The 24,068-nt window shown below is 43.7% G+C and overlaps 1 protein-coding gene across 1 annotated transcript in view; it reads right to left on the bottom strand.

Moving 5' to 3' along the window:
* Positions 1-9,299: 9,299 nt before the first annotated feature.
* The window catches only part of LOC117354669 (oocyte zinc finger protein XlCOF6-like), a 28,144-nt gene continuing 13,375 nt past the window's right edge, over positions 9,300-24,068 (bottom strand). The window contains exons 2-3 of the mRNA XM_033932520.1: positions 23,046-23,172; positions 9,300-11,641 (exon numbers count right to left, since the gene is read on the bottom strand). Of these exons, the coding sequence (XP_033788411.1) occupies positions 9,333-11,641; positions 23,046-23,172 (2,436 nt within the window). The 3' untranslated portion in view covers positions 9,300-9,332. The remainder of the gene's footprint in view (positions 11,642-23,045; positions 23,173-24,068) is intronic.

Here is a 24,068-nt window from a genome sequence, read left to right as displayed (position 1 = left end):
CATTGTGCCCCGGCTTCATTGTTTGGTCCACCAGAACCCCTGTCCCTTTCTAGGTTGCTTTTCCCCAATACCATCCCCCCCATGCTATAGTTGTACATCGGGTTTCCTTTCCCTATGTGCAAGACTTTGCATTTCTCTACATTGAAGCACATTTGCCATTTATTCGCCCATTCACTCAGTTTGTTCAGGTCCCTTTGTAGTTCTTTACATTCCTCAACAGTTCTAACCCCGCTGGAGAGTTTTGTGTCGTCTGCAAATTTTATAACCTCGCACTTCGTCCCTACTTCCAGGTCATTTATGAATATATTGAACAGCAGTGGTCCCAGCACTGACACCTGCGGGACATCACTCGTAACTGCTTCCCATTCCGAGTAGTGTCCTTTTACTCCTACCCTCTGCCTCCTGTCCGCCAGCCAATTACAGATCCATCTGTGCACGTCCCCTTCCACTCCGTGGTTCCAGTTTTCTTAGCAGGTGCTCATGGGGTACCTTGTCGAAGGCTTTTTGGAAGTCCAGATATATGATGTCTATGGGGTCACCTTGGTCCAATTGTTTATCCTCTCAAAGAAGTGCAGTAGGTTCGTTTGGCAAGATCTTCCTTTACAGAACCCATGCTGGCTGGTTCTCATCAGATTGTTTCTCTCTATATGCTCATTGATGCTGTCCTTGATTAATGACTCAGCCATCTTCCCCGGAACTGAGGTTAAGCTCACTGGTCTGTAGTTCCCTGGGTCGCCTCTGGATCCTTTTTTGAAGATAGGTGTAACATTCGCTATCCTCCAGTCCTCCGGGATTACCCCTGTTTTCAGGGATAAGTTGCAAATCTTTTGTAGTAATCTTTTTGTCTCTGAACTCCTTCAGTATTCTCGGGTGGATTCCATCCGGTCCCGGCGATTTGTCAGTTTTTAATCTATCTATCTGTTTGAGCACATCTTCGAGGCTTACTTCTATTGATAATAGTTTCTCCTCTTGGTCCCCCTTGAAGGTTTTTTCTGGATTCAGCATGTTGGATGTGTCCTCTTTCGTGAAGACTGACGAGAAGAACTTGTTTAATCTGTCTACCACCTCCTTTTCCTCTTTTACCACTCCTTTCCTGTCTCTCTCATCCAGGGATCCCACTTCCTCCCTCGCTGGTTGTTTTCCTTTCACATATCGAAAGAATGGTTTAAAATTCCGTGCCTCCTTGGCAAGTCTCTCCTCATACTCTTTTTTTCGCTGTTCTGACCACATGGTGACATTCTTTCTGATGTTTCCTGTGCTCTTTCCAGTTTTCCTGGGTTTTATCCTTTTTCCATTTCTTGAATGATTTTTTCTTGTCTCCTATCACAATCTTAACTTCTTTGGTCAACTATGCCGGGTCTTTTGTTTGAATCTTTTTGCTCCCTTTTCTAAATCTGGGTATATACAGGTTTTGCGCCTCTTTTACCGTGTCCTTGAATAATGTCCAGGCTTGCTCCACCGTCACTGTTTTTCTGGAGCTGTTCTTGAGTTTTCTCTTTACCATTTGCCTCATAATTCCCTTTCTTGAAGTTGAACGTTGTTGCAATGGTCCTCCTCCCCTTTGGCATTTCTGCTTCCACTTTGAATCGGATCATGTTGTGATCACTGTTTCCTAATGGTCCTACTACTTCCACTTCTTGTGTAGGTCCTTTCAGCCTGCTGAGGATTAAATCCAGTATAGCTGTCTCTCTCGTATGTTCCCTGACGAGTTGCTCCAAGAAGCAGTCTCGTACAGCCTCCAGGAACTCTATTTCCTTGGAACATTTCAAAGCTCCATGGCTCCAGTCTATCCCGGGATAGTTGAAATCTCCCATAATTATGGTGTTTGCGTGTTTACATTCTCTCTTCAATTCGGCCCTCAGTTCTTCATCCATTGCCTCTGTTTGTCCAGGTGGGCGGTGGTACAGTCCCATCTTTATCTCAGTTCCCTTTCTTCCTGGTATTTTAACCCATATTGATTCCAGTCAGTCACTCGCCACTGTTGCGTCCACTCCGGTTGAGTGAATGGTGTCCTTTATATAAAGTGCTACTCCTCCCCCTTTCTGATGTGTCTTGTCTCTTTGGTAGGGCTTGTACCCTGGCAGTACTATGTCCCATTTGTTTTCTTCGTTCCACCACATTTCCGTGATTGCTATGATGTCCAGGTTTTCATCTTTGGCCATGATTTCTAGTTCGCCCATTTTGTTCTTCATGCTTGTTGTGTTCGTGTACATACAGTTTAAGTCTTGATAGTTTTGTTTTTTTGTTACTTTCCCTTGTGGTTCATTGTCCTGGCCGTCCCTTCCTGACCTGCAGACTCCTGTTTATTGTTACTTATGTTGTCCCCTTGTGATACATTCTTATTTTCCTCCTTTTGTTCCATCACTTCCTCTTGTTTTTCGTCCTCCCCTTGTAGTAGACTCCTCTTAACCTCCTCATGATTCATCTGGTTCTGTTGGTATTTCATCACCTGTTTTGTGTCTTCGGTGTCTTCCCCGCACTTTCCCCACCCAGTATCCATGGCATCACACAAATATGGGATACCCCTGCCAGGGGCAGTCCTAGACGAGGACCCCGGCCCTGTTCAATCTTGTAGGGGGTCAAGGACCTGGTTAAAGTCACCCAAGACTATCAGGGGATGTGTCAGATCACGATGACCAAGTTGAACCAAGGAGGTTAAAAATGAGTGATCCTAATGATTAGGGCCATACACTATTAGATTAATCACTTGGTCAGACATGGTAACACAGCAAAGAAGAAACCTTCCCAAGGCATCAGTAGTAAGTTGTTCCACCCTCCCCCGGGAAACCTTTACGCACCAGGAGCGCTATCCCCGCATGCTTATTAGGGGAAGCGGCAAAAAGAATCTGATCAACCCATCCCTTTAGTAATTTAGCAGGCGAGGTCAGCCTTATGATGTTTTAATCTGTTAAGAATCTTTGTGCGTTTCACAGGGGACTTTATTCCACAAACATTCCAGGATAATAGTCTGAATGTCCTACTACTCACCAAGCCCACAAAAACAAAGCTGCCACAACTGCAATCCCAGCAGACCCCGGGGCGCCCAGCCTTCGCCCAGGGGACAACCAACAACAAAAGACCAAACAATCCCATGTTCAAAACCAGACATACATATCACATACACTCCGGAAGACAAATCAAATAATTCCCCCGCCCCACCCCCAAACCCCATCCCTAATTACCCCCACAAAAACAAAGGGCCATCCAGCAACCAAAATGGGCACTGGAAAGCAGAGCACATCTCTGGTGCCATCGGAACCCGTCCCTCCAAAGAACACTAAACTAAAACAGAGTGAGAAAAAAACAGTACAATCAGTATTAGAACCAGCAAAATCCCGATCAGCTACCGCAGCAGCAAGTCAACGAGGCTCAAGAAGGTGCCGAAGTAGAGGCCCCCAATCTGTTGATAAACTCTCCAGCCAAGATATCCGAATCAAACATGTGCCATTTGCAATCCAGTTGGATTTTCAGTATAGCTGGGTATAGAAACATAAAATGGCGTTTGAGGTCCACTAGCTTCTTGCACAGGGGATAAAAGGCTTTCCTCTTATCAGTCAAAGCAGCAGAATAATCCTGCCCAATTTGAATCAGAACTGAATCATACTGCAAAGTGTCCCTCTTTAGCCGAAATTCCCGAAGGATCTCCACTTTGTGTTTATAATTATGAAGTTTACCTCTCACCACCCTGGGCCGCTGATCCTTTCCATTGCGAGGCCCCACTCTGTGTATTCGTTCAAAGCGGGCCAGGCCCAAGGAAGCAGGCATAGGCAATTCGCTGGCAAGCCATGATTCCACCACGGAGAGGAGCACAGAATCTGCAATAGTTTCTGGGAATCCCATAAAACGTAATTACCCCTGCGGGACCTGTTCTCCAGGTCCTCCAATTTATCCTGTTGCTGACGGAGCTGTGTTTTCAATTGAGACACTTCAGTGTCCATGGCATGGGCCTCATCTTCCACCGTGGAGACTCGCTCCTCCAAAGCAGTAACCCTAGTCGAATGATCTTCCAAAAGAGATTCCAGCTTGGTAGATGTCAGCCTAGCTATCGCTACCATTCAGCATTTTTAGTTGGCATTACTTATGTCAGCGAAGGCCTATGGGAAATTATATCAATCTGACTCTGGCATGGGAATGCAGATAGACCCTGAGGACAGGAAGACTGTTTTAAGTATCCCTGATAGGGTGTTAATGTCTGATTAAGAGGGTGCTTAGGACAATGGGTCCAGGTGCATGGAACAAAGAAGCCAGAGACTTAATCCCATCTTCCATGCTTGCAGGTATCACACCCTCCTTAGCAATAAAATTAACCATTGTTTCAAACAGTTTACAAATTCTAAACAGAAAGATACTGGGAGATACAATAATTTCTTTATTCAGAATAAGATTCCAAGGTATAAAAGCCTGCTCTCTGCAAAACACATGGAGCTATCAATCTATCTATCAATCTCTGGAGGAGAGGGGTCTCAACTCTCCCTCTCTTTCTCTGTCTATCCTTCCCTTTATCTATGGAACATGAAGCTTAGACCATCTCTCTTTCTCTCTCTCTCTGAACTTCCCTGAAACTTCACGCTTCCTTCTGGACTTTGTAAGGCAGGGAAACTGCGTTGCTCTCTGCTTAATTGTAATGCTTATAAATATTGCTTTTCTGTAAGACTATTTCTATAATATATTCTTTATGCAAACACCTCTGGCTATGCCTTCTTTATTCTACTTCCTGGTGAGTCATCTGTGAGGGAACTGAACCTGGGACCAGCGTTTGTCAGGACGCCTTTCACTTAACCCCTACCACCATATATAGTGGGGGCTACTAACAAAACTGACAGTAAGTTGTGCCGATAACTACTCCATACTGGGAGTTAAAGCCTGAGTGATAAGTTGTTTGAGTTTCATCAGCTTCTCCGTGGTAAATTGCTTAAGCACGCCACAAGGGGACTCCGCCATTTTCTCCTCTCTGGGCTTACCCTTCTCCTTATCTTTTTTCCTCGATTTAGTCGACATGGCTGGCTGATTCTTGGCCAAATATTTGTCAATATAGTAACCCACCAGAGCTAAATAAAATCTACAAGCAAAAGTCGCTGTAAGTCCCGCTAACAACAGAAGGGAGGGACATGGTTCCAGAGCTGGCAAGCTTGCTGCTCACCGGCTCACAGCATCACGTGATCCCAGCGATGCACTTTTAAAGTGGTCTGTACCAGGGCTCCATCGGTGACGTCACCCCACATGTGAGAATATGTTGCCTGCTTGTCCTGGTGAAGTAAAGGCTGCTTTGTTTACCTCATTGGAATAACTACGAGACGGCATTGTATCTTCCAAAACAGACAATATTTGTTTATTGTTAGTATAAAAACTTACAAAATTACAGCAGCAAAGGCATAGCAGAAAAATGTATTGTCAGTTCAGAATATGCAATGGAGAGAAGAACTTACACAACCATATGCCTAGCAGGGGGCTAGCATCTCCCTGCTGGCATACCCAAGTGAATTTCTCTCTGGCCATATCTGTGATGCACATGTTTTTTTATACAGAGAAATTCTTCCTTTGTTCCAAAAAGTACATCCCCGAATTCTGGTCATGTGACCCCCTATTGGTACAAAAAATGTATACCTAACTATTCCTCCTCTCAGTCCACGCCTCTCTCACTCCCCCCCCCCCCCCCGAGAGGGGCCTGACCAGTCCAGAAACAGAGAATTCTTGAACTTTCTTCCTCCAGCTCTGAGATCCTTATCACTTTGCTGAGGCTGATTTGTGGCTCAGGATAGTGTCCTTGTATGCTGAAAGTTGAAACAAAGATGCAAGGGTGACCTTCCAGCAGCCCAGCTGCACCTGGTTCCCATAGGAAAATGTCCAGCATGTTCTTTTAAAAGTTCTGACTTGGTATCAGTCGCCTAAGTCTTCTGCAGAGGATGTTGCTCATTATAAATGGTTTATGGCTTTCCAGGGTGCTTTGCATCTGTGAAGTCATACAGCACTGATAATAGCTCAGCAGAGCCTTAGAGAAGTATCCTCCCAGCAGGGAATGGAGACAAAAACTTTGTAGCAGAGGTCAGCTGGGTTAGCATTTCAAAGGATACATATGTTCACAGATAGCAAAGTACAGGCTGTTCCATCTGATTAGCTTGTAAAGGAAGGCTGTGGGAAAATATGTGTTAAAATGTCTGTAGTGTCCAGCATACACAAGTGAGGCCTGTATGTCCAGTTTATTCATCTGTATGTCCAGGTTATACATGTCACTGGGATAATTCTTATTATGTTTTTTTCCTTACTTTAAAGTACATGTAAACCGTGCTGAGCTCTGTCTTTATAGAGAGGATGCGGTATATAAGCTTAAGGTTTAGTTTAATTTAGAAATTGAGTAATATCTGTTTTATTTCTTAAATCATTAAGAGGGAATATAACTGATTTTTTCCAATTACCTTTATAACCGGAGTATTGAGAATATAAAGCGGTAATATGAATAAAGGCTGGGAAAGATGTTGCAGAGTTTCTGAGGAATAATATGATATCATCAGCATATGTGGCAATTTTAAAGTTCCCTTGATAAGGAAGGAATACCCTGTATTAGTTTAGACTAGCGGTCTCCAACTCAAACCCTTTGCAGGGCCACATTTTAGATTTGTCAGTACTTGGAGGGCCTCAGAAAAAAATAGTTCATGTTTTATTAAAGAAATGACAATTTTGCATGAGGTAAAACTCTTTACAGTTGATAAATCTTTCCTTTTGGCCAAGTCTTAATAATAATATTGTCATTTATAGCTAAAGAGACATATGATCAAGAAACTGCTTTATTTTACTTTTGTGATTATGATAAACATACTGAGGGCCTCAAAATAGGACCTGGCGGGCCACGAGTTTGAGACTACTGGTTTAGACTGTCTGAGTGCCAATAGCAAGGGTTCCAAGGTGAGGTTAAAGAGAAGGGGAGATAAAGGGCACCCTTGGTGAGTTCATCTTTGTTTTTTTTGTTTGTTTTTTTTAAATTTTTATTTCTATTATTCAACAAAATTTTACAAGAATACATCTTGTTACATTAAATACAGGAAAGAAAAAACAATACAGAAGTATTACAGATTCATACTTATAAAAATAATTTTTCCTTTCTTAGACCACCAAAATAGTGGGATGGTCAATCGGAACTTTTTGAGAGAAATTTAACGAGGAACTTAATTAAACGATTAGGCTTTATGTTCTAAACACCAGCTATTAATTTCTATTTTCCCTCAGTCCTTGATGATTTTCTTTACATCCAAGAATTCCTTCAGGTGATTAGGAGAAAAAAATGTATATTTATCTCCCAAATACCTAACTAAGCATTTACAGGGGTATGCTAACAAGAAAGTTGCTCCCAATTTTATAGTATCTTGACGCATAGAAAGAAATTCTTTCCTCCGTTCTTGTGTAGTCTTTGCGACATCAGGATATATCCAAACTTTTTGCTCCCCAAATAATTTCTGTGAATTTTTAAAGAATAGTTTCATAATCATGTTCACGTCTTGCTCAAAAACGAATGATACTAAGAGCGTAGCTCTAACAGTATCAGTAGTAACTGTTTGTTCAAGAAGAGCAGTCACATTTGCAAATTCTATTTCATTATTTTCCCTCCTTATCTCTTTCTCAGTCTCGTTTTCTCCTTCTTGTCTTCCGGGTATCTTCTTATTTGGTAAATAGTAGATTTTATTTATAGGGGGAATACAATTTGACGAAATCTTTAAATTTTCAATCAGGTATCTTTTTAATAAGTCCAAAGGCAATATACCCGGAATTTGAGGAAAATTTAAAATACGGAGGTTCAAACGCCTGTTGAAATTTTCAAATTGCTCCAATTTCTTATTTATAAGGAAACTATCTTTAATTGAAGCCACCTTGAATTGTTGTAAATGCAATATATCCTCCTGCATCTGCTTAGTTTGAGCACTAGAATCCCTTTTCATTATTTCCACAGTTTCAGTCAACGAGTCCAATTTTTCCACTATTTTTGTTACCTTTTCAGATGATTTTTCCATTTTTGACTCCATCCGCTGAAGCAAAGACCAGATGCTTTGAAGAGAGACCTCCGTCGGAGAGGACAAATCCCCCTCTCTCTTGTTGGCTTCCATCAGCAAACTGTCTCCAGACGCTGTGCCCTCGTCGGAAGACCCCGCGCTTCCACTTCCGGGGTCGGGTGTCTCTCGCCACATCGTTCCGGCAGTTGCTGGACACGGAGGAGTGTGGGAAACCGGAGGAGACAGCGATGTTTCTATGCCCGAAAGGGCAAGCGACTCCCTCTCTTCGCCGCCCAACGCCGGGCTCTCCACTCCGCATATTGCTGGTGCCGGAGGAGCCAAAAAGAAGCTTTCCATCGTTAGCTGCCGGGGGGTAGACGCCAGGACCGGCGAGGAAGGTCCCCTGACCACCCCTTTTCTCTTCGGAGGCATAAAGAAAATGAGGTAAATAAATCAGGCAAAAGCTAAAGCTAAACGTGGAGAGATCTTAACGCGTCTCTCACAGCTCCTCACATCGCTGCCATCTTGACCCGGTGAGTTCCTCTTTGAAGTGAAATAGGGTTCAATAACGAACCATTAATGAGAATTTTAGAAGATGGCTGCCAGTAAAGGGAGTGTATCCACGAAACAAAGCTTTCACCAAAATTGAACCCTCTAATAGGAAATTAGCTAAACATTTTTTTGAACCCTGCTAAGCTGATTTTACCACATTCTCCAGCAACAAATTTTATTTATTTGTTATCTATCCTGTCCTCGCCACAGAGCTCAGGATGGGTTACAGGTTAACATACATAATACACAGTTAAAAGGTTACAATTTGCATTATTAGTTACAGTACAAGTTTTTATCCTAATTCGATTTAGGCTGTTTACACTATACATATAATAAGGAATGCCATAAACTTCTAGGATAGAACTATTTCACACAATCAAAATGAGAAATGTATATATCTATATACACACACACACACACTTTGGCATATCTTTCAGGGTGCCAGTATGGATTCTGAGTCTCTGACGTCCTTTTAAATTGCTGTATCATCTGAATTGTGGGTGGTATTGATTTTGCCGCGGGGTAAGCTTAATCACCCTGGCCAGGGTCCTTTATGCCACTTGGACAGGCTTGGGAGAGCCGCCCATGGTTTAGCTCCCGTTAGCAGAAACGCAAAAAAGAGGTGTGGAACTAGACAGGCCATGCGTCGATCGGGGGCATTACCTTAACTTCCAAGCAGACATTGGCACCAGGTTGGCGTTGGCGAAGGTCTCAAGAGTATATGCTATTTTATAAATCATGCCTAACGTTAAGATTATAACATATCTCCAGTGCCCATTTTTGAGGTGCTAAATATAGAATTTAGCCCTCAGTGAGTGTACATGGTTTATCTCCCATGTGGATTCCCTGGTGTTTTTTTAAGCCTGAAAGCTGAGTGAAGCTTTTATTGCACTCAGTACATGTAAATGGTCTGTGCTCTGTGTGGATCCTCTTGTGTTTGTTTAGATGTGACTGCCGAATGAAGCTTTTATTACACTCAGTACATGTAAATGGTCTTTGACCTGTGTGGCTCCTCTGGTGAACTTTTAGATATGATACGTAAATGAAGCTTTTATTACACTCAGTACATGCAAATGGTTTCTGCCCTGTGTGGCTCATTTTGTGTTTTTTAAGATACGAAAGCCGAGTGAAGCTTTTATTGCACTCAGTACATATGTTTGGTTTCTCTCCTGTGTGGATCTTCTGGTGAACTTTTAGATAGGGAAGCTGAGTGAAGCTTTTATTACACTCAGTACATGCAAATGGTTTCTGCCCTGTGTGAATCATTTGATGTCTTTTTAGATGTGAAAGCCAAGTGTAGCTTTTATTACACTCAGTACATGTAAATGGTCTTTGACCTGTGTGGATCCTCTTGTGCATGTTTAGATATTTCCGCCGAGTGAAGCTTTTATTACACTCAGTACATGTAAATGGTCTTTGACCTGTGTGGATCCTCTTGTGCATGTTTAGATATTTCCGCCGAGTGAAGCTTTTATTACACTCAGTACATGTAAATGGTCTTTGACCTGTGTGAATCCTTTTGTGCATGTTTAGATATTTCTGCTGAGTGAAGCTTTTATTACATTCAGTACATGTAAATGGTCTGTGACCTACGTGGCTCCTCTGGTGAACTTTTAGATTTGAAACGCAAATGAAGCTTTTATTACCCTTAGTACATGCAAATGGTTTCTGCCCTATGTGGCGCATTTTGTGTTTTTTAAGATACGAAAGCCAAGTGAAGCTTTTATTGCACTCAGTACATGTAAATGGTTTGTGCATTGTGTGGATCATTTGGTGTTGTTTTAGATACGAAAGCTGAGTGAAGCTTTTATTACACTCAGTACATGGAAATGGTCTGTCTCCCGTGTGGATCATCTGGTGACATTTTAAGCGTGAAAGCAAAAGGAAGCTTTGATTACACTCGGTACATATAAATGGTTTGTGCCCTATGTGAATCATTTTGTGTCTTTGTAGATGTGCAAGACAAATATAGCTTTTATTACACTCAGTACACATAAATTGCTTCTCTCCAGTATGAATCCTTTGGTGCCTTTTTAAGTGTGAAAGCAGAGTGAAGCTATTAGTACACTCACTACATGCATATGGTTTGTTTACCATATGGGTCTTCTGATGACTATTTAGAGATGAAAGCTGAGTGAAGCTTTTATTGCATACAGTACATATGTATGGTTTGTCTCCTGTGTGGCTCCTCTGGTGAATTTTTAGAGCTGAATGATAAGTGAAGCTTTGATTACACTCAGTACATTGAAATGGTCTGACTCCCGTGTGGATCATCTGGTGACGTTTTAAGCGTGAAAGCTGAGTGAAGCTTTGATTACACTCAGTACATGGAAATGGTCTGACTCCCGTGTGGATCATCTGGTGACGTTTTAAGCGTGAAAGCAAAGGGAAGCTTTGATTACACTCAGAACATGGAAATGCATGGATCAATTTGTGTCTTTTTAGATGCGAAAGCCGTTTGAAGCTTTTTTTACACTCAGTACACGTAAATGGCTTGTGTTCTGTGTGGATTAATTTGTGTAGTTTTAGACCTGAAAGCTCAGGGAAGCTTTTATTACACTCAGTACATGGAAATAGTTTGTCTCCCGTGTGGATCTTCTGATGACGTTTTAAGCTTGAAAGCTGAGTGAAGTTTTTATTACACTCAGTACATGGAAATGGTTTGATTGTGGTGCGGGTCTGCTGGTGAATTTTTACAGTTGACAGTTGAGGGAAGCTTTTATTACACTCAGTGAATGTAAACGGTTTCTCATTTTTATGATTGTTTTTGTGCTTTTCGAGTTCTGAAAACAAGGGGTAGCTCTTTTTACTTTTAGGACGAATAAAGTTGAAGCTCCTCTTATATTCCAAACACGTAAGTTCTTTCTGGCGTGTTTTTCCTTTCCTCTTACCCTGGTGGAATTCAGAAGTCACTTGATCACTATTATTAATTTGGAAGGGTCTCTCTGTCAGGTGAACATCCTTCGAGTCTCCTGCAGGCTCTCTTTGATCCTTTGAGTTCTGGGAAATATTCTCACAGACATTTTCCGATTGTCTTTGGACTTGTTCTATTTCTACAGGATCTTCTCCTTGCTTCTTTGCTCTCGTCCTTTCTTGTGTGATCCGATCATCTGTTGGATATAAACAGAAGGTCTTAATCATGTGCTAAAAGTCAGTGCTGGGTTATAAGATATTACCTGTGTATAATAAGAAGGACTGGATATTTTTTTATTTAAAAAAAAATTTATAAATCAAAGTGATGTACAAAATAACATACTGTACATATTATAAAGAGAAATCATATGTACATCGAACAAAATTAATATATCAATCTTTATCAAGCTGGAGTTCCTTCATCTTACGAAGTCCCTACATTAACCCATAGGGACAACACAATGGCAGATTTATTCAGTGTTCAGTCTATACATATTACATAAATGCATCGACGAACAGTTGCGTTTTCAACTGCTTCTTGAAGCTTACGATCTTGACAGAGTCTCATAACATTCAGATTTTCTAAGAGTAGCTTAAGAATTGGTCTGTTTCTTATTTGCAAACCATTGGTTGAAGGGTTTTTTTCTACACAAACTCCGGGAGGAGTGTGTGGTGCAATGGTTAAAGCTTCAGCCTCAGCACCCTCGGGTTGTGGGTTCAAACCCCACCCTGCTCCTTGTGATCCTGGACAAGTCACTCAGTCCTCCATAGCCCCAGGTACATTAGATAGGGACAGATAGGGAAAATGCTTCAGTACCTGATTGTAAATAAACACTTGGATAACCTTGAGAGCTGGTATATAAAATTCCTTCAGAGCAGCCAACTCAGTTCCCCTGAGGTTGTGAGTTTCATTCCTACGGCAAATCACTTAACACTTATTTTGTACCTTGGCCAATTAAGTTTCGGTCTAAATATGTAAACCACAAAGAAAAAGCCTTACACAAGTCCCATCCCCCTTTACCTTCCTTGGAAACGGCATGAGTAGAAGCGGACCAAGTTTCTGTTTCGGTTACGATGCTGAAACAGGCCCCAAATCCTTTTTCTGCCCAATTTTGGTTTCAGCCAAAATGCTAGGCCCATGGTTTCAGTTTTGGCCGAAACTGACCGTGCGTTTTCAGTGGAAGCCAAAATTTGAGCTTTGCCCTGCTCCATTTCGCTCTCTCTAAACACGAGTTGCTTCTCCCCCCCTACTCCCGTATAGATGCCCCCATTTGGGCCTATCTTACATTCCCTGGTGCTCTAGGGGTATAGGCGAGGCAAGAGTGATCCCCAGTCGCTCCCACCCATGAAAGCCATGATCTTAAAACAACCTCTAGTATCAATCTCATGAAACTGCTGCAAGAGATCATGAAAACCATGAGAGTTGAGCTGATATGGGCAAGGATGACTGAGGATTATGCCAGGGTTTGTAAGATAGTCTTCGGGGGCGGGGGCTATTCTTTGTATTTTTTTTTTTCACTGAGATGAATACACTTCCCTCTCCATTTTCACGGGGGTTTGGGGCAGAGCCGGCCCGCGAATATTAAAAAACCGCAAATAATATTTGGGCCAGTTCTGCCCATAACCCCTGCTTCCCCCGGCTATTTTAAGCCCTGAAAGCCCCCCCCCCCCAAGCCTTACCTGGTGGCCTAGTGGGTTTTCAGGGCAGGAGCAATTTTTCTACACTCCTGCCCCGTGCAGATTGCTCACAGGAAATGGCTGCCTTGAGCTCCCGTAGTCTCTTGAGCCATTTCCTGTGAACGATCAGCACGGGGCAGGAGCATGGGAAGATCGCTCCTGCCCCGAAAACCCGCTAGACCACCAGGTAAGGCTTAAGGGGGGGACTTACAGGGCTTAAACTAGCCTGATAAATGAAAATGCATTTCTTGGTTTAAAACCGCGAATAAGCAAATCCGTAGATACGGAATTCGCGAATACGGAAGGTGAAATGTGGTGCGCTCCAAATAAAGGCTTTTGATACAAAAGTTTAGCAGAAATTTAAGTCTGCAAATTTGGGATGATAAGCTCCTGTGGAGATATGATAACAGCCGCCACTCCAAATGTGGAACAGAGTCAACCATTGTAAAAAAGCACTTTTTAGTTTCAGTTTTCATTAGCTTTGATCCATGTGGAGACTTAGAGGTAAAATACAATCTTTCAATAATTAAATTATTATATACTTATATATTCTAGCTTGGAAACTATTTGGGCGATTCTAGAAGAATTTCTAGGCTTTGTTGGGTAAGATGAAGACGCAGAAGCTTGATTCTATGAGAAAGAAACCGGCAGCGATTGTTTTCAAGTTCAAGAACTGGTCAGCTTAGCTTATAGTGTTGGTAGGGAAAGGATACTGCACTGAAATAAAGTTTATAGTGGCGCTAAAAAAGGTTCAAGAAGAGCAACCAAGATGGTAAAGGAGATGGAACTCCTCTCGTATGAGGAAAGACTAAAAAGGTTAGGGCTCTTCAGCTAGGAAAAGAGTCGGCTGGGGGAGAAATATGATTGAAGTCTACAAAATCCGGAGTGGATAGATCAAGTGGATCGATTTTTCACTCCGTCAAAAATTACAAAGAGTAGGGGATACCCGATGAAGTTACAGGGAAATACTTTTAAAACCAATAGGAGGAAATTTTTTTTCACTCAGAGAATAGTTAAGTTCTGGAACACGTTGCCAGAGGTTGTGGTAACAGCGAATAACGTAGCTGGTTTTAAGAACGGTTTGGCCAAGTTCCTGGAGGAAAAGTCCATTGTCTGTTATTGAGAAAGACATGGGGGAAGCCACTGCTTGCCCTGTATCGGTAGCATGGAATATTGCTACTCCTTGAGTTTTGGCCAGGTACTAGTGACTTGGATTGGCCACCGTGAGAACGGGCTACTGGGCTTGATGGACCATTGGTCTGACCCACTAAGGCTATTCTTATGGGCCCCATTTTCAAAAGATAAAACATCCAAATCACCATTTTTGGAACCGATAGACTGTTTTCTATGCTATTGTTAGTTGGCATAAACCATTCGAATTGACACAAACATTTCTGTCTATCTCTGCCGCTGCTTAACCGTTAGCAGAATGTTCTACCTCAGATCTTTGCACACAGGTGAAAACTGACAGCTACAGACCCAAAAAGAAACCAGGCCGATCAAAACATACGAGATGGACATGCAGTAGAAGAACCAGACTAAGCTGCAGATACAACCATTATCTTCCACAGGAAACTGGAGGATGAGCAGAGAGTTGCTGTTCCTTACTGAAGTGCTTTAATTCCTGAGAGATACTGGATGTAATCATACAAGGTATATGACCCCACAGATACAAGAACACTGTTGTCAGCCTAAAGAGAAAGGAAGGGTAAGACACTGTACGGAGTGGGGGGGGGGTGGAAAGGAAGGGAAGAGATGCAGCACCGGCTGGGGAATATTTGAGAAAGGAGGGAAAGAGATGCTACACGTGCTAGGGCAGGGATGGGCAACTCCGGTCCTCAAGGGCCAGAATCCAGTCGGGTTTTCAGGATTTCCCCAATGAATAGGCATTGAAAGCAGTGCTTGCAAATGGATCTCATGCATATTCATTGAGAAAATCCTGAAAACCCATCTAATATAGAAACATAGAAATAGACTGCAGATAAGGGCCACGGCCCATCTAGTCTGCCCACCCTAATCCCTCCCCTACCTTTGCCCTGTGAATAGATCCCATGTGCCGATCCTATTTGGCCTTAAAATCAGGCACCTGCAGTGGAAGACTATTCCAACGATCAACCACCCTTTCAGTGAAAAAGAATTTCCAGGTGTCACCTCGTAGTTTCCCGCTCCTGATTTTCCACGGATGCCCTCTTGTTGTCGTGGGACCCTTGAAAAAGAAGATATCTTCCTCCGCCTTGATGCGGCCCGTAAGATACTTGAACGTCTCGATCATGTCCCCCCTCTCTCTGCGCTCCTCGAGCGAGTATGGCTGTAGTTTGTCAAGCCGTTCCTCGTATGGAAGATCCTTGAGTCCCGAGACCATCCGGGTGGCTATTCTCTGCACCGACTCCAGTCTCAGCACATCCTTGCGATAATGCGGCCTCCAGAATTGCACACAGTATTCCAGGTGGGGCCTCACCATGGATCTATACAATGGCATAATGACTTCCGCCTTACGAAACCCCTTCGTATGCAACCCATGATTTGTCTTGCCTTGGATGAAGCTTGCTCCACTTGATTGGCAGTCTTCATGTCCTCACTGATGATTACCCCCAAGTCTCGTTCTGCTACCGTTTTTGCTAAGATCGCGCCATTAAGGGTATAAGACTTGCATGGATTTTGGCTGCCCAGGTGCATAACTTTGCATTTTTTGGCATTGAAGTTGAGTTGCCAGGTCCTAGACCAGCGCTCCAGTAGGAGTAGGTCGTGCATCAAGTTGTCGGGCATTGAATCTTCGTCCGTTGTGCATTTGCCCACTACATTACTTAGTTTGGCGTCATCGGCGAATAATGTTATTTTACCTCGAAGCCCTTCTGCCAAGTCTCTTATAAAGATGTTGAATAGGATTGGGTCCAAGACCGAGCCCTGTGGCACTCCACTGATCACCTCCGTCATTTCGGACGGGGTGCCGTTCACCACTACCCTTTGAAGCCTACCTCCAAGCCAGTTCCCAACCCATTTTGTCAATGTGTCACCTAATCCTATAGAACTCATCTTGCTCAGCAACCTGCGGTGTGGTACGCTATCGAATGCTTTGCTAAAGTCCAGGTACACGATGTCCAGGGACTCCCCAATATCCAGCTTCCCCGTCACCCAGTCAAAGAAGCTGATCAGGTTGGATTGGCATGATCTCCCCTTAGTAAATCCATGTTGTCAGGGATCCCGTAGATTCTCCTCATCCAGGATCTTATCCAATTGGTGTTTGATTAGAGTTTCCATTAGTTTGCTCACTATCGATGTTAGACTCACTGGTCTGTAGTTTGCTGTCTCCATCTTTGAGCCTTTCTTGTGGAGTGGAATGACGTTAGCCGTCCTCCAGTCCAACTAAGGGAGAGGTTGAAGAGTGCGGACAGTGGCTCCGCCAAGACTTCACTTAGCTCCCTAAGCACCCTGGTCCGGCCCCATTGTTTTGACAGCTCACCGTAGACACTGCTGGGCGTAAACTCAAAGTTGCTAAACGGGTCAACTGAGCCAACCCTTGTCTGTAGCTGAGGGCCAAGCCCCAGCACTTCTCGGGTGAAGACTGAGCAGAAGTATTCATTTAATAATTGGGCTTTTTCCGAATCCTTTTCCACATAGTCTCCGTCTGGATTCCTAAGACGTACAATCCCGCCTGAGTTTTTACTTCTGTCACTGATATACCTGAAGAAGGATTTATCTCCCTTCTGGATGTTCTTTGCCAGAGACTCCTCCATGTGGAATTTAGCCTCCCTGACTGCTGTTTTGACGGCTTTTGATTTGGTCAGGTAGTCTGCTCTAGAGTCCCGTTTCCCCGATTGTTTGTAAGAGATGAATGCTTTTTTCTTCTCCTTGATGAGGTCTGAGATCTCCGCAGTAAACCACTGAGGCTTGTTGTTCCTTCGCCGTTTACTTACTAATTTAACATAGCGGTTTTTTGCTTCCTGCATGGTGGCTTTCAAAGTCGACCACATTTCTTCCACGCTATTGGTTTATGCTTGGCTTTGTAGCACCTGGTGAACAAAGGAACCCATGTCTTGGAAGTTTGTGTCCTTGAAATTGAGGACCTTGGTCAGTGTGGTAGATTTAGTGAAACCTTTCCTAAGATCGAACCATACCATGTTGTGGTCATCTAGATTCCGGCCATCAAGGACCAGAGTTGCCCACCCTTGGGGATGGGAAAGGAATGAAAGATGCTGCTGGTGGGTGGGTGGGTGGGAAGAGAAAAGGAGAATGGTTGGATATGGATGTGTAGAGCAGGAGGGAGAGAGACATATTGGATGTTGTGGTGGAAAGAGAAAGGTGAGGCAGATGGAAGGAGATACAAGAGGGAGGAATGTTGGACATGGTGGTGGAGGGGATGGAGGGAGAGAGACATATTGGATGTTGTGGTGGAGAGAGAAAGGTGGGGCAGATGGAAGGAGATAGAAGAGGGAGGAATGTTGGACATGGTGGTGGAGGGGAGGGAGGGAGAGAGACATATTGGATGTTGTGGTGGAGAGAGAAAGGTGGGGTAGATGGAAGGAGATAGAAGAGGGAGGAATGTTGGACATGGTGGTGGAGGGGATGGAGGGAGAGAGACATATTGGATGTTGTGGTGGAGAGAGAAAGGTGGGGCAGATGGAAGGAGATAGAAGAGGGAGGAATGTTGGACATGGTGGTGGAGGGGAGGGAGGGAGAGAGACACATTGGATGTTGTGGTGGAGAGAGAAAGGTGGGGTCCACAAGGCTAGTCCACTGTTAATGCAATTTCTAGAACTTCCTTCCAACACGCATAGCAGTCGCTGGCCGCATCCCCGAGCCACTGAGGTATCAGCATCTGTGACTCAGGGACGCTGTTGCTGCCTACCAAACGGGACCCTCGACCACCTTCAAAGGAAGTCCTCAACTGACAGAGCTTGAGAGTCCTCATCAGCTGGAGCATTTATTTTTTATATTTACATTAGAGGCTCTGGCAGAGACCCATTTATAAAGTATGTATTCTTCCCAATTAACATTTCCAAATTAATAAAGCGTCTTTGCTTATTTGTTAATTCAGTAGCATAATTAAATGAAATAACTGCTTAAGTTTATGTGAATGGAAGAGATTGCAGCGGGAACGGGTTCGATTTCCAGCAGGGACGGGTTTGATTTCTGGTCCCGCACAACTCTCTAGCTTGGATAAGAAGAGAAGGAGGGAGATGAGGCGGTAACTGGAGGGGCAGATGGGGGTCTAGTGAAGGTTTTTTGAGGAAAGGTGTTAACTATGGCATTTTGAAGACATCAGGCACAGTTGCAGTGGAGAGGGATAGGTTGAGGATGAGACAGATAGGAGGGATGACAGTGGGAGGGACAGTGCTGAGTAAGGTGGTGGGGAGCGGATCGGTGGAGCAGGTAGTGGGTTTGGAGGAGGCGAGAAGAGTAGTTTCCTCTTCAGTAATTTCAGAAGAAAGGCAGGGATTGAGGGGAGGTTGGCAGAGGGAACAGATGGAAGGAGGAGGGAGGTGATCTGGTTGAGAACTCAAGGTGAATTTTCTGAACCTTGTCATAGAAGAACTCAGCCATGGTCGGGGGGGCACTTTGAGAGTTGAATGTAGAAAAGAGACGGCGAGGGTTAGAGCCAAGAGTTTTAGTTAAATGAGCATAGTATTATTGTTTGGCAAGTGAGAGGCAGACTAGAAGGATGTCAGCAGGAATTTGAAGTGTATGATGTCAGCATATCGAGCACAGGTAGCGGAGGTTGGAGGTCAGCCAGGGCTGGAGTTTGGTATGCCTTACAGAACTCGAGATGGGAGGAGCGAGAGTATTTAGAACAGAGGAGAGAATGGTGTTATAGAAGACAGCTGCACTCACAGACTTGAATGACTTGGTAGAAGGGAGGGATGATACAGTGGTGGAGAGAGCGCCAGGATCAATAGTCTGATGATTCCTAAACGTATTGGTAGTGATTGGCCGGGTCTGAGGGGGAAGGTGGTGATTTGTGAACATTAACAGGTGATGGTCAGAGAGGAGAAGACTTGAGGTGCAGAAATTGGTGGTAAAGCAGTTGGAGGAAAAAACAAGGTCAAGGCTACATAAATGACCTAGAGGCGGGAACTAAGTGTGAAGTCATTAAATTTGCAGATGACACCAAACTATACAGCAGGGCTCAAACCAAGGAAGACTGCGAGGATCTCCAAAAGGATCTAACGCAGCTGGAAAAGTGGGCCGAAAAATGGCAGATGAGCTTCAACGTGGGGAAATGCAAGGTCATGCACGTGGGGAAAAAGAACCCGATGTTCACATACAAAATGGGGGGAACACCACTAGGGGTTAGTAACCTGGAGAGAGACCTGGGAGTGATGGTAGACGCAACACTGAAGGCATCGGCGCAATGCGCCACAGCCTCTAGGAAAGCAAACAGAATGCTGGGTATCATTAAGAAGGGTATTACAACCAGGACGAAGGAAGTTATCATGCCGCTGTATCGTGCAATGGTACGGCCGCATCTGGAGTACTGTGTCCAGTACTGGTCGCCGTACCTCAAGAAAGACATGGCGGTACTTGAGGGAGTACAAAGAAGAGCAACCAAACTGATAAAGGGAATGGAAAATCTCCCATATACCGACAGATTGAAGCAGTTGGGACTTTTCTCCCTGGAGAAGCGAAGACTTAGAGGAGACATGATAGAAACCTTCAAGATCCTGAAGGGCATAGAAAAAGTAGACAGGGACAGATTTTTCAAATTAAGGGGCACCACAAGCACAAGGGGGCATTGGGGGAAATTGAAAGGGGACAGGTTTAGAACAAACGCTAGGAAGTACTTTTTCACTCAGAGGGTGGTAGATACATGGAACGCGCTTCCAGAGGCTGTTGTAGACAAGAAAACACTAAATGGTTTCAAAGAAGGTTTGGATAGATTCCTAGAAGAAAAAGGGATTGGGGGGTATAGATAGGTATAGACCATTGCTCAGTCAATGGGCCTGATGGGCCGCCGCGGGAGCGGACCGCTGAGCAGGATGGACCTATGGTCTGCCTCAGCGGAGGCAACTTCTTATGTTCTTAAGGCAGTGGCCATCTTGGGGGCAAATTTCAAAAGAAATGGTGTTAGCACACCCTGAGTCATCCATCCCTGTCGATTTTTGACAAAAATCGAGGGGTTTTAAGGAAGATAGAGGCTTTAGAAAAAAAGATTGTTTAAAATCCAAGATGGCTGTCGCCAGAAAAATCACACCAAAATCATTCATGGAGACTTAATTGAAAACCTGAAAAATGCTGAAACACAAGTTTTAGAGGTGGGGGACCTGAACCCTGACACCAGAAACCCTTAAAATGAGATTTTGTTCAAATGATCACACATAATTGGAAGAACCATGACAGGATTAATTATACTTTTTGGTGGGTAAATGTGTGTACCATATATAAGTATGAAAGAATGATGGCGGAACGGCTGGGGACTAGTAAGTCCTTTAATGATGTATGGAGTCCATTGACTACTTTTGTTTCTTCCCCTTTCATTAGATTTCTTTCCACATCCAGGGAGGGTGGGTGGGGGGAGGGAAATATACTTTGAAGAGTTAAATTATTTAATTATAAAATTGCAAGTACATTATATGTATTATTGTATTAATAATTAAGTTGAGGAGTGGGCATAAATGGGAAGTACTCAGACTGGGAGGAAGTGACTAGTGGTGTGCCCCAGGGCTCGGTACTTGGGCCGATCCCATTTAATATTTATATCAATGACCTGGAAGACGGAATATCCAGTGAGATCATTAAGTTTGCAGACGACACAAAGCTATGCCGGGCAATCAGATTGCAGGAGAATAGCGAGGAAGTCCAGAGCGACTTGTATCAGTTAGAGAAATGGGCAGAGCAATGGCAGATGAAGTTCAACGTGGAGAAATGCAAAGTAATGCATTTAGGTAATAAGAATAAGGAACACGAGTATAGAATGTCAGGCGCAACTCTGGGTAAGAGCGAACAAGAAAAGGACCTGGATGTACTTATAGATAGGACCCTGAAGCCATCAGCACAATGCGTGGCAGCGGCAAAGAAAGCAAACAGAATGTTAGACATGATAAAGAAAGGAATCACGAGTAGATCGAAGAAAGTCATAATGCCGCTTTATAGAGCAATGGTCAGACCACACTTGGAATACTGTGTCCAACATTGGTCTCCCAACCTAAAGAAGGATATAAAACTGCTGGAGAGGGTGCAGAGACAAGCAACGAAGCTAATAAGAGGTATGGAGAACTTGGAATATGAGGAACGACTCAAGAAACTGGGACTGTTCTCCCTTGAGGCTGCGAGGGGACATGATCGAGACGTTCAAAATACTGAAAGGCATCGATAAAATAGAGCAGGAAAATAAATTATTTACATTGTCCAACGTGACACGGACAAGAGGACATGGTTTGAAGCTAAGGGGGGACAAGTCCAGGACAAATGTCAGGAAGTTCTGCTTCATGCAGCGAGTGGTAGACGCCTGGAATGCTCTCCCAAAAGAGGTTATTAAGGAATCCACTGTGCTAGGATTCAAAGGCAAATTAGATGCACATCTCCTTACGAGAGGCATAGAGGGTTATGGGTGACTAAAACTACATCAGGTGTATACCTGACAGGGCCTCCGCGTGTGTGGATCGCCGGACTCGATGGACCATGGGTCTGATCCGGAAATGGCAGTTCTTATGTTCTTATGAGGATGGGAGAAAATGATTGTTTAATGCATCGATTGTATAGTTAATAATGTGTTTCATGTAGTTTTCCTGATTAATCAAAGTTTGAAAATCAATAAAGATTTAAAACTCAGTCTCATACTATTTTCAGATCTCAAACATTTTCTGGGTTGATAAGATTTAAAAAAAACCAAAAACTAAAAACCTTTAGTACCATTGGAGAAACGTGATATAAAATTTGCTGTATGATTGAAAGAACCTTAAACTGTGAAAGAATCTGTCTGTTAGCTCTCACTGCAGCTGGGAGAAATGGAAAGGACTTTTTGCCTCAAACTTCCAAAAACGACCCCAAAACTGGAAGTCTTCAGGCCTGCCAGTCAGCCGGATCCTGTCAGACACCTCAATCCTAGAAGCATGACCGGAGGAGGAAAGATGCAAATTATACAGCCAGCGTCCTCTTACCCAGAGGGTTCTTATTCAGGGCACCCACAACCTGTGCTCAAGCCACTGGAAAAAAATCTGAAAGCAAGCTGGCTCCCAGTGGGAACAGACCCTGAGCCCTAAAGTAGTAAACAGCAAGCGGGCCCTACTGGTCTACCCAAAGGTTTGCTCTGCAAGCTTTAGTTCGGCTCCACGGAACCCGAGTCCTATCCCTTGCAGCAAATCCTCAAATATGGGGTCCCTCGACACTGAAGCCTCAGAAAAACCAAACTTAAATCCTAAAATTTAGAAACCCCAAAGCAGAAACACCTCTGCACAATTGGGTTGCAGAAGGAAAATCTGAAGGGCGCTATACTCCACTGGCAATGTGTGAGGTGCTGAAAGCTGTATCACACGTCTGCAAAACCCAGTTTGCGGGAACTGATTGATCACCTAAGGCAGTGGTTCCCAACCCTGTCCTGGAGGACCACCAGGCCAATTGGGTTTTCAGCATAGCCCTAATGAATATGCATGGAGGAGATTTTAATGCCTGTCACTTCCATTATATGCAAATTTCTCTCATGCATATTCATTAGGGCTAGCCTGAAAACCTGATTGGCCTGGTGGTCCTCCAGGACAGGGCTGGGAACCACTGACCAAAGGTACTGACTCCCGAGTAGGTGTACCAGAATGTCAGTTGTGTATTTTTTCACTAATGTGATCAACTGAGTGTGACAGTGCCTCAACATAACATTTTTCAGCATTAATATATTTTTGTTTTGCTGTGTGATTTTTTTCCCCCCTTTCTCCATTTGCTTTTCAGCTTTCTAATGTCTTAATACAACTAAAAAAATGTAGATTAATCTCTTACCCAGCGAGATCAGGGTCTCATAATTCTCCTTCATCACCTCCATGTAAAGCTCTTTCTGCTCTTCATTTAAATAGTCCCACTCCTCCTGGGAGAAGGAGATAAAGATCTCCTCAAATGACACCCACATCTGAAACACAAACCAGAAACACACTCAGCATCTTCTGCATTGCATCAATCAGGCGACCTCCCAGTGCCGGTGCTCACTGGTGAGGGGGAAAGTTTGATGGGTGTATTTAATTTAGAAGCAAGTGAGACATATTCCCAGAACAGGGTAACATTTCAGAGAGTTGCTAAGCACTGGAGAAAGAGCAAAAGATTAGGTTCCTATCTTTGCTAAATCTTCTTTCTTGTAAATCCACACTTATTCCGGGGCCAGTGGGTTATTTTCCCATACTTGCCAGGACTTTGTAGAAAGCCTCAAATTTCAGAGACTTAAGCTCCACCCCTTTCACCTCAGCACTGGCCCCTTAGGAATCAGTTTGTACTAAAGCAACCAGGAACATATGTAGAAGACAAGAACAAGAAACACTGACAAATAAGTCTAATCTGCTCATATCAATAAATGTAAAACAGCAACAATTAAAAACAATTGAACCAGGTCATGAATCATTAGAAACCTGACAGAACAAAAACAGTGCTATAAGGTAGAGAATGACATGGGGACAAAATTGTCCCCGTCCCCACAGGAACTCAATTTCCCCATGAGTTTTGTCACTGTCCTTGTCTCTACCCCATTCCTATAAACTCTGCCTTTACTACACAAGCCTTGAACACTTATGATTTTAAAGTGTTTGAGGCTTGTGCAGATGAGGACGGAGCTTGCAGGGATGGGACAGGGACAGGAAAAGAACTCAACGGGACACGAAAATGAGTTCCTGCAGGGACAGGGAAAAATATGTCCCCGTATCATTCTCTACTATAAAGAGACACAGGCTGTGCTGCCAGAAGAGTGCGCCTGAACTAAGGGACCCGCCCAAATATAAGTGCTGAACCCATTCTAATGGCACTCTTATAAAGGCTGGT

This window comes from Geotrypetes seraphini, chromosome 2 (assembly GCF_902459505.1).
Source record: "Geotrypetes seraphini chromosome 2, aGeoSer1.1, whole genome shotgun sequence".
Classification (NCBI taxonomy): Eukaryota; Metazoa; Chordata; class Amphibia; order Gymnophiona; family Dermophiidae; genus Geotrypetes; species Geotrypetes seraphini.
The sequence above is the reverse complement of the archived record's forward strand: the minus strand, read 5'-3'. Positions and strand labels throughout refer to the sequence as shown.